Raw genomic sequence first — 16,548 nt, forward strand, 5'->3', positions numbered from 1 at the left:
TGCTGAGTTGGGGATCTTCAGCGTCCGCGTAAATATGAATGCTGTGCCTTCGGCTGATGTCACCGAGGGGCGGCGCGTGGATGAGAAATAGGAGAGGGGCGCGGTTAGATCCGTGGGAGACAACAGAGGTAACGGGACAGGAGCAGGAAGAGAAGACATTGCAGGAGATTCTCCAGCTACCATAAGAATAGAACTGGGTGAGTGCAGTCTCTCTCAGCTGGATGACAATGGAGAGGTGTTAGAGGAGAATGGTATGGTCTGCCATGTCAGTGGCTGCAGAAGGTGAGGAGGGAAGATTTACCGTGCGTTGTGACTGATCAGAGTTGCTTTGGTACTGTTTCATTCATGGGACATGGGTGTCATTGGCTGTAAGAAGTCTCACAACAACACCACCCTGTCCAACAGGTTTATTTGGTAGCAAAAGCCACAAGCTTTCGGAGCGCTGCTCCTTCGTCAGGTAAGTGGGAGTTCTGTTCACAAACAGGGCACATAAAGACAAAATCAATTTACAAAATAATGGTTGGAATGCGAGTCTTTACAGGTAATCAAGTCTTAAAGTTACAGACAATGTGAAGGAGCAGCGCTCCGAAAGCTAGTGGCTTTTGCTACCAAATAAACCTGTTGGACTTTAACCAGGTGTTGTGAGACTTCTTACCATGTTTACCCCAGTCCAATGCCAGCATCTCCACATCATGTCATTGGCTGGCCAGCGTTTATTGTCCATCCTTACTATCCCCAAGGCAGTTGAGAGTCAACCACATTGCTGTGGCTCTGGAGTCACATGTAGGCCAGACCAAGTAAGGACGGCAGATTTCCTTCCCTAAAAGGACATTAGTGAACCAGATGGGTTTTTCCAACAATCAACAATGGTTTCATGATCATCAGTAGATTCTTAATTCCAGGTTTTTTTTGTTGAATTCAAATTCCACCATCTGCCGTGGTGGGATTCGAACCCGGGCCCCCAGAACATCAGCTGAGTTTCTGGATTAATAGTTTAATGATAATACCACTAGGCCATCACCTCCCCTGTACTGAGACAGGGTGGAAATCTAATTGGAGGAATACAAACACGGAGTTCCGGGAAAGGGGGGGCTGAAATGGGGTGACATTGAGGGAAAGGGGGTGAGAGCAGGATGTTGATTGGGGGGGGGGGGGGGGGGGATCAGGATATTGAATTCGATGATCACCCATGATCAAAATGAATGGCGGAACAGGGTCAAAATGCTGAATGACCTACTCCTGCTTCTAATTTCTATGTTTCTAAATGGGAGATTCAAAGCAAATGGGGCTAGGAGAGGGTCCAAAGTGGGGAGGGTTGCTTGCTGGATACAGAGAAAGGGGCCTCGGAGGATCTGAGATGCCCTCGGATAGAAAACAATTTTCATTTCCAAATTATAGAAAGGTGAAGAAGTTTGCTGTAAGCATTTTTATTATTCATTGTCGGGGTGTAAACAATTATTCCTCATCTTGGGGATGGTGGCGGCCCTCTTGCAGGAGAGAGTTAAGTGTTAACCATGTTGATATACATCTGGAGTCACATATTCATCAGGGTATTTGATTTATTATTGTCACATGTATTAGTATACAGTGAAAAGTATTGTTTCTTGTGTGCTATACAGACAAAACATACCGTTCATAGAGAAGGAAAGGAGAGAGTGCAGAATGTAGTGTTACAGTCATAGCTAGGGTGTAGAGAAAGATCAACTCAATGCAAGGCAAGTCCATTCAAAAGTCTGACAGCAGCAGGGAAGAAGCTGTTCTTGAGTCGGTTGATACGTGACCTCAGACTTTTGTGTCTTTTTCCCGACGGAAGAAGGTGGAAGAGAGAATGTCCGGGGTGTGTGGGGTCCTTGATTATGAGTTAATTATGGGTGAGCAAGAACAACAGGCTCCCTTCTGTTAACCAATGGGGACTTCAACAACAATGGGACAGCTTCACAGTTACTTTTACTGATCCCGGCACTTTGCTTCCAGCTTTTTAAAGATGAGTTTAAATTATCAAGCGGCGATGGTGGGATTTGAGTTTGCATCATCTGGGTTATCAGTCCAGCAACGTAACCACTGCTGTACTCCATCCACTTTTATATTAAAGAAGGAAATAAGTTAACTTTAATGCATTGCATGACCTCACTTTATCAAGGTCAAATGTGTACCATCTATAAGATGCAATGTAGAAATTCACCAAAGATTCTTGGACAGCACCTTCCAAACCCACAACCGCATCTGGAAGGACAAGGGCAGCAGATACATGGGAACACCACCACCTGCAAGCTCCCCTCCAAGCCACTCACCATCCTGACTTGGAAATATATCGCCGTTGCTTCGCAGTCGCTGGGTTGTTCTGATGAAGGGTCATCAGCCTGAAATGTTAGCTCTATGTCTGACAGAAACATGTTTTTAGTGAGGAGCTGAAGGAAATCAGCATTAGTAGAGAAATGGTTTTGGGGAAATTGATGGGATTGAAGGTGGATAAATCTCCAGGTCCTGATAATCTTCACCCCAGAGTACTTATGGTCGTGGCCCTGAAAATAATACATCCATTGGTGGTTATCTTCCAAAATTCTTTGGACTCAAGATTGGTTTCTACAGATTGGAGGGTAGCTAATGTAAGCCCGCTATTCAAAAAGGGAGGTCGGGGGAAAACAGGGAACTTTCGACCAGTGAGCCTTACGTCAGTACTGGGGGAGTTGCTAGAGTCCATTATCAAGGATATCACAACTCAGCATTTGGAAGGCAGTGGTATAATCAGACAAAGTCAGCATGGATTTACAAAAGGGAAATCATGCTTGACGATTCTATTGGAATTCTTTGAGGATGTAGCTAATAGAGTTGACCAAGGAGAACAAGTGGATGTGGTTTATTTAGACTTTCAGGGGGCTCTCAGCAAGGTCTCACATAACAGACTACTATGTAAAGTTAAAGCACATGGGATTGCAGGTAATGTCCTGAGATGGATAGAAAGCTGGTTAGCAGATAGGAAGCAAAGAGTTGGCATAAATGGGTCTTTTTCTGATTGGCAATTCACCAAAGATCCTTAGACAGCACCTTTCAAAAGCACAACCACTTCCATCTAGAAGGACAAGGGCAGCAGATACATGGGAACACCACTTCCTGCAAGTTCCCCTCCAAGCCACTCACCATCCTGACTTGGAAATATATCGCCGTTCCTTCGCAGTCGCTGGGTCAAAATCTTGGAATTCCCTCCCTAACGGGCATTGTGGGTCAACCCACAGCACGTAGCGATTCAAGAAGTCAGCTCACCACCACCTTCTCAAGGGCAATTAAGGATGGACAATAAATGCTGGCCAGCCAGTGGTACCCATGTCCCACGGATGAATAAAAATATATTTAAAATCTACGCTCTCATCCTGCTGACTCTCTTCTTGTTGGATTTTTGTCAAACTGTATCAATCATTTTAAATTGCTGTGCCAACTTTTGTAATGAAAATTACCTGTATAAACCTTCCTTTTTTTTAATTATCCGTGGGACATGGGTGTCACTGGATAGCCAGCATTTATTGCCCATCCCTAGTGCCCTTGGAGGGCAGTTGAGAGCCAACCACATTGCTGGGGCTCTGGAGTCACATGTAGGACCATCCAGGTAAGGAGGCTGATTTCCTTCCCTAAAGGACATTCGTGAACCAGATGGGTTTTTCCAGCAATCGACAATTGTTTCATGGTCATCAGTAGGTTCTTAATTCCAGATATTTTGTACTGAATTCAAATTCCACCAGCTGCCGTGGTGGGATTCGAACCCGGGCCCCCAGAACAATAGCTGAGTTTCTGGATCAATAGTCCAGTGATCGTGCCACCGCCTCCCCTTCCTGACAGCAATGACACTATTGCTTCAGTTTTGAGTCCCGATTCCTTAGCCTGTACTGTGCAGAAACTCGAAAACATAGGAATGGTTGGGGGGGGGGGGGGGGGCATTCAGCCCCTCAAGCCTGTTCCAGCATTCAGTTGAAATATGGCTCATCTGAATTTTAACACCATTGCTTTTAACCTTTGCTTAGTCAAAGTCTCTTATCTGGGTCAGTTTTGGTGATTGAATCCAGCCTTAGCAGTATCTTTGGGAGGAGAGAACTCCAGATTTCTACTATCCTCTGTGTGAAGAAGTGCTTCCTGACATCACCCTGAATGTCTCGCTCTGATTTTAATTTTATGGTTCCTTGTTCTGGACACCCTCATCAGGGGGAAATTATCCATCATCTTAAACAGCTCCGTTAGGTTACGCCTTATTTCTATATTTGTGAATACAAGGCTAGGCCTGCAAACCAGTCCTCATGATTTTAACCTTTTAGCTTGGGTATCATTTTGGTGGGCTCTACTTTCCAATTGGGCTTGGAATTTAAAAACTGATAGTTTCAGGGCAAAGATTTTATATAAAAATAAAGGGTGTATGTAAAATCTGGGCGGATTTATTTCTGTGTTCTGTTTCAATTACTCCTCCTTGCCAAGCACCACTTCACCTGAAGGCAGCATTTGGTATTCAGATCCTCTGCACAGCTGATGTTTTATTTATATTTTTTTCATCCTCCACTACTTCCCTTGACGGATCAGGCATCTGACTCTGCACAGTTCGTATCGGAACAGCAGCCTGCTGCTTGATCAGTGCCTGAATGGGAGTTTCTATCTAAGTTACTTCTGAAGACAGCGCTGTGTATTCTGATGTGCCAGTTGCTGTGCCCCAGCATCCAGCATATGCACTGCATGCATAAATGATTCTAGCAGCTTCTTGCCAGAGGCAGAGATCTTTGGTGGGCCCATTGAAACCAGGGAGTGGGCTGGTGCCTTGCTCTTGGAATTGTGCTGACCGGACAGTTTGTTGACAATACTACTTGTGTGACAGTGTAAATGGATTATTGTTTGGCCTGAAGACTGGTTTCACATTTTCGCTATTCATCGGCTCATGCAGCTCGCAGCTGATGTAACCCAATAAAGATGATCCTCAGAATGCTGATGTCTTTCCAGGATACGGTGCAATCTGCATGAATTTCCGACTGTCTGTACTCTCTCTCTCTCTCCTCTCCCTCCCCCTCCCCTCTCTCTCTCTCTCTCTCTCCCTCCCCCTCTCTCTCTCCCCCTCCCCCCCCCCCCCCCTCTCTCTCTCTCCCTCCCCCCCCTCTCTCCCTCCCCCTCTCTCTCTCCCTCCCCCCTCTCTCTCTCCCTCCCCCCTCTCTCTCTCCCTCCCCTCTCTCTCTCTCCCTCCCCCCCCCCTCTCTCTCTCCCTCCCCCCCTCTCTCTCTCTCCTCCCCCCCCCTCTCTCTCTCTCTCTCCCTCCCCCCCTCTCTCTCCCTCCCCCCCTCCCCCCTCTCTCTCCCTCCCCCCCTCTCTCTCCCTCCCCCCCTCTCTCTCCCTCCCCCCCTCTCTCTCCCTCCCCCCCTCTCTCTCCCTCCCCCCCTCTCTCCCCCCCCCTCTCTCTCTCTTCCTCCTCTCCCCCCCCCCTCCCTCTCTCTCCCTCCTCTCTCCCCCCCCCCCCCTCCCTCCCTCTCTCTCTCTCTCTCTCCCTCCCCCCGGTAATGTTACTGGACCAAAAAGCCAGAGGCCTGGTCTAATGATCCAGAGACATGAGTCCAAATCCCACTACGGCAGCTGGGATTTACAATTACATTGATATAAATTTAATACCTCGTGTCAGTAAGGGCAATCATGAAACTGGTGGATTGTCGCAAAAACCCATCTGGTTCACTAATGTCCTTCAGGGATGAAAATCTGCTATCCTCACCTGGTCTGGCCTGCATGTGACTCCAGTCCCACAGCCAAGTGGTTGACTCTTAACTGCCCTCTGAAGTGACTGAGCCACTCTGTTGTATTCTGAGGGTAATTAGGAATGAGCAACGATGACCTTGCCATCGACACCCATATCTCATGAATGATTATAAAGGCTTCCAGCACTGAAGAAGGTTATTCGGCCCATCTGTGCTGGAATTGGGAGGAATTTATTACTCAATGGTTTTTGAAGTGGGGTAGAGCTAAACCCCCCCACCCCACGGCACCCTCATTCCCTTCTGTAAACCCACAATCCTTTAAACTTTTAGTTGGTCACTTACCATGCCCCACTTGAGTTGTTTCATTTAAATTCAGTCAAAGTTTTCTCCAAATCATTTGTTAATTTTTTCTCTCTCTCTCATAATACCTAGTACCTGCTCCGTAGGTGAAGTTTTGTCTTTCATTCCAGCCTGTGTGGGAATAATCTGCATCTTTTATACTGCGCGCAGTTAGTGACGTGAGAATGCCAGTGGTTGCTATTTAAAAGTTTGCCTTGGGGTGTGTTTTTTTTTGTTCCATTTTGAGGTGAGGGTTGTTCTTGCTGAGGAACTAAACACAATTTATTCAGGGCAGTCAGTGCCAGTGTTAAGCGCAGGTTATGTGTAAGCATGTGTATATATATCGTTCTTTGCATTTCAGAATCAGTTGGGTTATTATGCCAGTTCTCATTGTGCTGAATATCCCCCGTTTCGTATTGAACTGCAGGGAATTGTACACGGGCAGTGAATGTGCCTTCTGTAAAGCTGCCAATTTGGCTGTCGACCTGATTTAATGTCAGTGAAAAGTCTGTGAAGGACAGCGATGCCAAAAATATATTGGTTGCTACAAGCGGGATAAGGGTTCAGCGCACCCACAGGTAGACACGGAACAACAGCTCTGACACTAAATGTCATTGCAGTCTGTCTCTGCATCTAGATAGCAACCAGATTGTACCATGAATTATAAAGTGTGTGCGTGGGGTTTGAAGTAAGGCGCTTTTTTTTTTAACATTCTGAACTCCAGTCTAGCACCCCCTGCATCACCGCTGCTCACAACGGGCACCCCCGTAGCTTCTCTAATTCAGTGTTCAGTTAATTAAAAGCGCTGCTTTTGTCCTCTGGGTGCATATCCACGAGGAATTTGAGAATATTCTGAGTGTACACAGACAGATGCAGCAACTGGGGCAGGGAACAGTAATAACGTGAATCATACTGCACAGACAGCTCTTTCGAGGTGTTTGGAGAAAACTGCTAGAATTTTGGAACATTCAGCCGTATATACATATAATATATATTATATATCTTCTTCCAGGATTTTACTTCCTGGGGAGCACTTTCCATGTGTTGGACATTCTTCGTGTGAACTAGTTTAAACCTGTATCTGTCTTACTGCCATAGCTTGAGTAAATAATTTGCCATTTAGAGTTATATGTCACCTCCTTAAGAAACGATAAAGCCTTAAGTTTTGCCACTTTGCTTCCAAGCTCATTTTTCTGATGTTGGGAACATTGGTTTTTCTTTCTGAGAGAGATTTGAAAGTCTTGTGTCTTGGTGACCAGAAGTGGGTCTGGTGGGCAGTGTAAACTCGCTGTTGCACACCGTATGTCACTTGTTTTTGACCAGTGCTCCTCTGTTTTCAGTGATGTATTCATTTAATTTTGCAATTGAAATTATAAGATGTTTACTTGTTAAACCAATTTATATAGGTGGCACAGCGGTTAGTACTGCTGCCTCACAGGGACATGAACTCGGGTTAAATTCCAGCCTTGGGTAATTGTATGTGTGGAATCTGCACATTCTCCCTGGGTTTCCTCCGGGTGCTCCGGTTTCTTCCCACAGTCCAAAGATGTGCAGGTTCGGTGGATTGGCCATGCTAAATTGTCCCTTAGTGTCCCGGGATGTGCAGGTTAGGGGGGGTTAACCATGGTTAATGCTGGGTTACGGGTATAGGGTCGGGGAGAGGGCCTGGGTAAGACACTCTGTCAAGAGAGACAGTGTGGATTCTATGGGCCGAATGGCATTCTGCACTGTAGGGATTCTATGATACCTTTTAGCCAACCAGCCGGTAGTTGACAGGAGCCTGGACTGATTTCTCTTTTCTTCTCTCTCTTTGTCTAGTTGAAGTACTGATCCACCAACCAAGGGACAAAACTACCACTATCTTGCTCTCTGTGGCTCATAAGCTTGCCATGTATTTATCCCCATATCAATCCAGGCAGCTCAGCCAGTATAGTTTCAACAAAGCCCCTCACATGGGGTGGTGGTGCACCCAACTGGTGATGAAGGTCCACTTCCTGGCCCTACTTTTTTGTTGGTGATTCTGAACAGAAAAATGTTTCCACGTTTGAACATAAGTAAGAATCTTGTTGGTGAGCAATCCCAGGATGGTGCATGGAGGCCATTCAGCTCATCACTTCTGCACCAGGTCTTTCAAAGAGCAATCTAATCAGCCCAGTTCACTGCTCTTGCTCCATAGCATTGTGATATTTGCTCCTTTAGGTATTTATCCATCTCCGTTCAGAAGCTGCTATTGAACCTGTATCCTTGACTCCATTCGGCTGTGCATTTTAAATGCTAACCATTCATCCCACGAGTCTTTCCTCGTGTCACCTCTGATTCTTTTCCTAGTCACCTTAGACATGAAGCCTCTGGTTTTTGGTGGGTGGAAATAGTTTCCTATTGACTCTGTATTCTAAACTCTTAATGATTGTAAATACTGCGATCCGGACCTCCCCTTAACCACCTCTGCTTTAACAAGGACAACCCCAGCTTCTCCAGCCCGACCATGTAACTAATCCCTCTTTGCAACCATTCTAGTAAAAGCTCTTCTGTGACCTCTCTTGAGCCTCCGCATCCCAATGTACAAAAACCATCGTCACTGGGATTGAAACGCTTGCATTGCTGAGTGGTGACCTGTTGTCTGCAACCTTCCATCGATGGCTTGAAATCAATAGCACAGTGTGACTTAATGAAACCGAAACCCTTGCAACATCCGCATTCATGACAAAATATGGACATTGTATATGTTACCAAGGACCTCTGTAAAAGGAACATAATGTAGAGCAGCTAATTCACGATCATGCAGGACAGTTGAAAAGGGTGGGAGAGAAGATTAAGTCAGGACACTGGGTTGTGAGGTCTTTGCAGATTGAGTGGAACCTACTCTTTTTCTTCTTGTCACACCTTTGATCCTATATTATTAGTCCATTTTGAATGATACGTTGAATGTCATAAGTGTGGAAACTGAGAGATACAGCTGCCAGTTAGTACAAAGCAAGCTGCCGCAAACAGCAATTTGCTTTTCAACATCATCTGTTTTTGTGACATTGATTGAGACCAGGTTAGTGGGACTAACTCCCCTACTCTTGTACAAAGTGATGCCTTGGAATCGCCTGAAAGGACAGATGGGGCCTCTGACAGTGCAGCATTCCCTCCCCACTGCACTGGAATGTCGGCCTAGATTTTCTCCAAGTCCTGGGTGGGACTTGAACTCACAACCTTCTGACTCAGAGTCAAGGGTGCTACCAACTGAGCCATTATTGATAAATGTGTGTTCTGTTTAATTTGACTAGTTTTAATCTGATTTAACCCATTTGCCAAGAAGGAGCTGGGAAGTGACCAATTTAAAATGCAAGCATTGGTGGACCAGGAGCCAATGGAAACAGGTTCTCCTGACCATTCTCCCAATTTCACCCCAAACTGAACCAGAGGCTTCATGTCTAAGGTGACTAGGAAAAGAATCAGAGGTAACACAACGAAAGACTATTTCACGGGATGAATGGTTAGCATTTAGAATGCACAGCCGAATGGAGTTATCCTAAAATAATCTGGAACAAAAACAGAAAATACGGGAACAGCTCAGTAGGTCTGACAGCATCTGCAGAGAGAGAATAGAGCGAGGCTGTGACTAATGCCATTAGTTTCAACCTGGTCGTGGATAAGGATAGATCTGGTCCTCGGGTTGAAGTTCTGAACTGGAAAAAGGCCAAATTTGATGAAATGAGAAGGGATCTGGGAAATGTGGGTTGGCACAGGCTGTTCTCTGGTAAGGATGTAAATGGAAAGTGGGAGGCCTTCAAAGGTGAAATTTTGAGAGTGCAGAGTTTGTATGTTCCTGTCAGGATTAAAGGCAAAGTAAATAGGAATAAGGAACCTTGGTTCTCGAGGGAGATTGTAACACTGATTAAGAGGAAGAGAGAGTTGTATGAAATGTACAGGCAGCAAGGAACACATCAGATGCTCGAGGAGTATAAAAAGTGCAAGAAGCTACTTAAGAGGGAAATCAGGAGGGCTAAAAGAAGACATGAGGTTGCTTTGGCAGACAGAGTGAAGGAAAATCCAAAGAGCTTCTATAGGTATGTTAGGAGCAAAAGGATAGTGAGGGATAAAATTGGTCCTCTTGAAGACCAGAGTGGTAGACTGTGTATGGAACCAAAAGAGATGGGGGAGATACTAAATGGTTTTTTTGCATCCGTATTTACTGAGGAAACGGGCATGGAGTCTACGGAAATAGGGCAAACTGGTAGGGAGGCCATGGAACCTTTACAGATTAAAGGGGAGGAGGTGCTCGCTGTCTTGAGGCAAATCAGAGTGGATAAATCCCCAGGACCGGACAGGGTATTCCCACGGACCTTGAGGGAAGCTAGTGTTGAACTTGCAGGGGCCCTGGCAGACATATTTAAAATGTCAGTATTCACGGGGGAGGTGCCGGATGATTGGAGGGTGGCTCATGTTGTTCCGTTGTTTAAAAAAGGTTCCAAAAGAAATCTGGGAAATTATCGGCCAGTAAGTTTGACGTCGGTGGTGGGCAAGTTATTGGAAGGTGTGATAAGGGATAGGATCTACAAATATTTGGATAGACAGGGACTTATTAGGGAGAGTCAACATGGCTTTGTGCGTGGTAGGTCATGTTTGACCAATCTATTAGAGTTTTTCGAGGAGGTTACCAGGAAAGTGGATGAGGGGAAGGCGGTGGATGTTGTCTACCTGGATTTCAGCAAGGCCTTTGACAAGGTCCCTCGTGGGAGGTTAGTTAGGAAGGTTCAGTCGCTAGGTATACATGGGGAGGTAGTAAATTGGATACGACACTGGCTCAATGGAAGAAGCCAGAGAGTGGTTGTGGAGGATTGCTTCTCTGAGTGGAGGCCTGTGACTAGTGGTGTGCCGCAGGGATCGGTGTTGGGTCCATTGTTGTTTGTCATCGATATCAATGATCTGGATGATAATGTGGTAAATTGGATCAGCAAGTTTGCTGATGATACAAAGATTGGAGGTGTAGTGGATAGTGAGGAAGGTTTTCAAAGCTTGCAGAGGGATTTGGACCAACTAGAAAAATGGGCTGAAAAATGGCAAATGGAATTTAATGCAGACAAGTGTGAGATATTGCACTTTGGAAGGACAAACCAAAGAAGAACGTACAGGGTAAATGGTAGGACTCTGAAGAGTGCAGTTGAACAGAGGGATCTGGGAATACAGGTACAGAATTCCCTAAAAGTGACGTCACAGGTGGATAGGGTCGTAAAGAGTGCTTTTGGTACATTGGCCTTTATAAATCGGAGTATCGAGTATAAAAGTTGGAGTGTTATGGTAAGGTTATATAAGATGTGGAGATGCCGGCGTTGGACTGGGGTAAACACAGTAAGAAGTTTAACAAAACCAGGTTAAAGTCCAACAGGTTTATTTGGTAGCAAAAGCCACACGAAAGCTTGTGTGGCTTTTGCTACCAAATAAACCTGTTGGACTTTAACCTGGTGTTGTTAAACTTCTTACAAGGTTATATAAGGCATTGGTGAGGCCGAGTTTGGAGTATTGTGTACAGTTTTGGTCACCTAGTTACAGGAAGGATGTAAATAAGATTGAAAGAGTGCAGTGAAGGTTCACAAGGATGTTGCCGGGACTTGAGAAGCTGAGTTACAGAGAGAGATTGAATAGGTTGGGACTTTATTCCCTGGAGCGTAGAAGATTGAGGGGAGATTTGATAGAGGTGTATAAGATTTTGATGGGTATAGATAGAGTGAATGCAAGCAGGTTTTTTCCGCTGAGGCTAGGGGAGAAAAAAACCAGAGGGCATGGGTTAAGGGTGAAAGGAGAAAAGTTTAAAGGGAATATTAGGGGGGGCTTCTTCACGCAGAGAGTGGTGGGAGTGTGGAATGAGCTGCCGGATAAAGTGGTAAATGCGGGGTCACTTTTAACATTTAAGAAAAACTTGGACAGGTTCGTGGATGAGAGGGGTGTGGAGGGATATGGTCCAAGTGCAGGTCAGTGGGACTAGGCGTAAAATGGTTCGGCACAGACAAGAAGGGCCAAAAGGCCTGTTTCTGAGCTGTAATTTTCTATGGATCTATGAAGGGTCATCCAGACTGGAAACATTGGCTCTATTTTCTCTCCACAGATGCTGTCAGACCTGCTGAGATTTTCTGTTTATGTTCGTATCCTAACTTGTATCTAGTCCTCCCTTCATCCCCGTGCCCTATAAAGTTCATTGATTGTCTGTCTCGTCCTTGTTTTCAATTCCCCCATCCACCACCACCCTGACCTCACTTTTCTCTCCCTTTGAAATCTACAACCATCCAAGATGTCCGTGCTCCTTCAATTCTGCTGGCACTTGTGCATTGCTGACTTCATTCACCCCATCATTGTGTCTTTAGCTGTGTGACTCCTCAGCTCTGGAATTACTGGGGCGGCATGGTAGCACAGTGGTTAGCACTACTGCCTCACAGCGTCAGGGACCTGGGTTCAATGCCTGGCTTGGGTCACTGTCTGTGCGGAGTCTGCACGTTCTCCCTGGATCTGTGTGGATTTCTTCCGGATGCTCCAGTTTCCTCCCACAGTCTGAAAGACGTGCTGGTTAGATGCATTGGCTGTGCTAAATTCTCCCTCAGTGTACCCGAACAGGCGCCGGAGTGTGACAACTAGGGGATTTTCACAGTAACTTCATTGCAGTGTTAATGTAAGCCTACTGGTGACACTAATAAATAAACTTTTAAACTTTACCTGCCAAAACCTCTTCACCTTCACTTCTCTCTCTCAACCTTTAGTATGTTCCTTTAAACCTATCTCTAACCTGCCCTAATGGCGATTCTTTTGTCTCAGTGTCAGTTTATCACCTGATTACATTTTTCTAAAGGAACTTCTGTAAAGTGTTTTATTGCATTAAGAATGCAATGTAAAGAAAAGTTGTTGATATTATAGACTTGCCTCTGGAACCTGCAGCAAAAAGGGGCATTATGGAGATCCTTTTTGATACAATTCATAAGAGGTAGAATGCTGATAGATTGAGCACAATGGAGCAATTATCTGTGTGCACCCTGTAATATGTCTGCGCGGTACTTTCCTTCTTGTGGGTTTTTGCATGCTTCTGTAATTGTACAGACTGTGTAGTGTGTAGCAAGTGTACGTTTTTATAGGTGTTACCTTGTAGGGATTAATAGCCTCTATGGGAAAAATTACTGATATTCCATTCTCATGTTTCCACGGAGTGTGATCCCAAAAACATTGGTTATAGGCTTGTAATAAAAATAGAATTCGATTGACCATATCAGTGTAAACACCAGCACTTGACTTTGAACATTTTGCTAGTTTCTCTCTGAGGGAAAGTTTGCTTCTTGTACTTGCTGTGCAGTTTAGCTGATTACCTGTGATATAGGGTAACCTTAGAAGCAGCAAGGATCATGTTTCAAGATTTTAAAAAAAATGTTTGCCAGCCTTTTCTTAAAGTTTTACCTTGTTCTGATTTTCAGCCGACTGTCTTGGTTTGATGGATCTGGAATGGGATTCTCCTTGGAATATCCGACCATCAGTTTACATGCCGTGTCCCGAGATGCCACTGTTTATCCACAGGAGCACTTGTATGTGATGGTGAATGCCAAGCTAGGAGGTGAGGCTTGTGTCCTTTCATCTTTTTTTAAACTGGGGAGTTAAGTGAGGTTGTGGGGTGGGGGGGTCCTGTTTTGCCTACCTCCCCATGACTTTTGAAAGCATTTACCTTTTATGGAGTTTAGTGGCAGTATTCCAGTACCTGCAGTGAGTAGATTTGCCATACTGTTCGACTGAGGGCATCAAAGCTTATGTCAATCATCTGTCCCCCCTGCCATCCAATCATTTCATAGCATATCTCATGCAGGAAAAGGCCTTCGGTCTATCCAATCTAGCCCAACGGTGTCCAATCTCTGTTTCTATGTTGACATGTGATTATTGAACTCCGTGACAATTTGACCCCTGAAATGCAAGCAGCTCGGTTCCATTCAAGTTCATTTCTCTCACTCGTTCAATGATCTTGATAGAATCTTATCAGCCTGGAGGACTATTCTTGACATTAGTACCTCACTGGTGAGTAAATTCTAAATCGGATAACCCAATCCAATATCTGTTAGCATTAGAACTCGAGTATCAGCTGTGACTCAGCGGTGGCTGTCTTGCCTGCGGGTTAGAACATTGTATTCAAGTCCACCTCCAGAGAATAAATATCCAAATTACTGCATAGTTGGATGTTCTGTAATTCAGATGAGGCATTAAACCAGGCGCCTCCTGCCCTTTATCATGTCACATCTTTAAAAGGATGTGGGTGTCACTAGTAAGGCCAGCATTTGTTGTCCATCCCTAATTGCCCTCGAACTAAAGGGCTTACTAGACCGTTTTAGAGTGCAGCTAAAATAAGTAATCTGCATTGCTGTGGCTCTGCGCGTCAAAAGTGTTTCATTGACTGGAAAACACTTGGGAGACATCAAGACATCTTGAGCTCATGAAAGGAGCTATATCAAGTCTTTCTTTGTGGTTCCATGATATGTACCCTAAGAGCAACAGAGATTGGGGAGGCGATGGCAAAGTGGTATTATCGCTAGACTATTAATCCAGAAATTTAGCTAATGTTCTGGGGACCCGGGTTCAAATCCCACAGCAGATGATGGAATTTGAATTCAATAAAAAAAATCTGGAATTAAGAATCTACCGATGTCCATGAAACCATTGTCGATTCTCAGGAAAACCCACCTGGTTCACTAATGTCCTTTAGGGAAGGAAATCTGCCGTCCTTACCTGGTCTGGCCTACATGTCACTCCAGAGCCACAGCAGTGTGGTTGAATCTCAGCTGCCCTCCAAGGGCAACTAGGGATGGGCAATACATGCTGGCCCAGCCAGCGACGCCCATATCCCACGAGTGAATAGAAAAAAATTTGGGCAGCTCTGATGGAACTTGACCATCACAACATCTTTTATTTGCTGGCTAAACATATTTACAAACAAAAGAGAAGCAGAAGGTAGAGTTAATGTTTCAGGTCGATAACCTTGCGCGGTTCTGACGAAAGGTCGTCAACCTAAAGCATTAACCGTACCTTCCTCTCTTCGCAGATGCTGCCTGGCCTGCTGAGTGGATTCCAGCTTTTTCTATTTGACTCTTTATTTTTTGGCTTTTAAAACAAATACTGCTCGACAGTGATACCTTTGCTGAAATAACAATGCTATCTTTGCATACAAGCCGAGGAATGTAAAGAAACAAATATGGATGAAAAGGCCCCCGATGGAGAGGAGGGGGAGGATGACGATGACAGCGATCCAATCACAGAGGTTCGATTTGTGCCGGTGGATAAAACAGCCTGTGAGTACCAGTCTCTCTACAGTCCTAGCAGGAAACCCATTCCTTGTGTCAGTCGCTTTATGTGGAGGAGACTTCCAGAATGTGTCACGAATTTGAACCAGCTCTCCCCACCTCTGCCCTACTGCTGTGGTCATCTTGGCCTTTAACTTTTCCAATATACATTTGCGAGTCATGTTGACTGTTTTAAATATCTTCCGCCAATTGCATCTCTACTTGCTCTTTGAATGGAGCAACTAATCCCTCTACCATCTTCTCTGCTGAAGAACTGTACCTCTGCTTTACATTTCAATTTCATTTTCCTTAAAAGATGCAGTGGTATCTGCCTTAATGAGACACAGTGGCAAAGCATTCTGTCCTTCAATCTTCCACTTAAAATTCCCATCCATCCTTCTTGCCTGGGGCTCCCATTTTAAATTGATGTCTGCTGGCTCCAGAACCAGACAGCAATCTTCACATGTTCACTATCATTTAGACATTTTTAAAGTAGTAAGAAACTATTACAAAGAAATTGGATTTATTGAGCTCCTTTCATATACTTGGGTCACCCCAAAGAATTTCACAGGCAATTAAATACTTTTAAAGTGTACTGATGATCCTTAACTAGGCAGAGGCAGCAGCCAGTTTGTGCACAGCAATAGTTTCACAAAGTGCAGTGAGCTAAATAACCAGATAATCTGCTTTCAGGTATTGCTTAAGGGATAAATGTTGCACAGGGCAACACCTTCTGATCTTTTAATAATGCTGTGGATCTTTTAAACTCACATGAGTTTAAAAGGGCGGCACGGTAGCACAGTGGTTAGCACTGCTGCTTCACAGCTCCAGGGTCCCGGGTTCGATTCCCGGCTCGGGTCACTGTCTGTGTGGAGTTTGCACATTCTCCTCGTGTCTGCGTGGGTTTCCTCCGGGTGCTCCGGTTTCCTCCCACAGTCCAAAGATGTGCGGGTTAGGTTGATTGGCCAGGTTAAAAATTGCCCCTTAGAGTCCTGAGATGCGTAGGTTAGTGGGATTAGCGGGTAAATATGTGGGGGTAGGGCCTGGGTGGGATTGTGTTCGGTGCAGACTTGATGGGCCGAATGGCCTCCTTCTGCACTGTAGGGTTTCTATGATTTCTATGATGAGAGGGCAGGCAGAACCACTGTTTAAACCTCGTCCAAAATGACAGCACCCCTGACAGTGACGTACTTTCTCAGCACTGCACTGGAAGGGTG

General features: G+C 45.1%; 1 protein-coding gene across 1 annotated transcript in view; it reads left to right on the top strand.

The window, feature by feature from the left end:
- Nucleotides 1-16,548, top strand: part of clns1a (chloride channel, nucleotide-sensitive, 1A) — a 50,932-nt gene that overhangs the window by 1,361 nt on the left and 33,023 nt on the right. The window contains exons 2-3 of the mRNA XM_078222531.1: nt 13,487-13,623; nt 15,221-15,340. Of these exons, the coding sequence (XP_078078657.1) occupies nt 13,515-13,623; nt 15,221-15,340 (229 nt within the window). The 5' untranslated portion in view covers nt 13,487-13,514. The remainder of the gene's footprint in view (nt 1-13,486; nt 13,624-15,220; nt 15,341-16,548) is intronic.

This window comes from Mustelus asterias, chromosome 10 (assembly GCF_964213995.1).
Source record: "Mustelus asterias chromosome 10, sMusAst1.hap1.1, whole genome shotgun sequence".
In the NCBI taxonomy this organism is placed as follows: domain Eukaryota; kingdom Metazoa; phylum Chordata; class Chondrichthyes; order Carcharhiniformes; family Triakidae; genus Mustelus; species Mustelus asterias.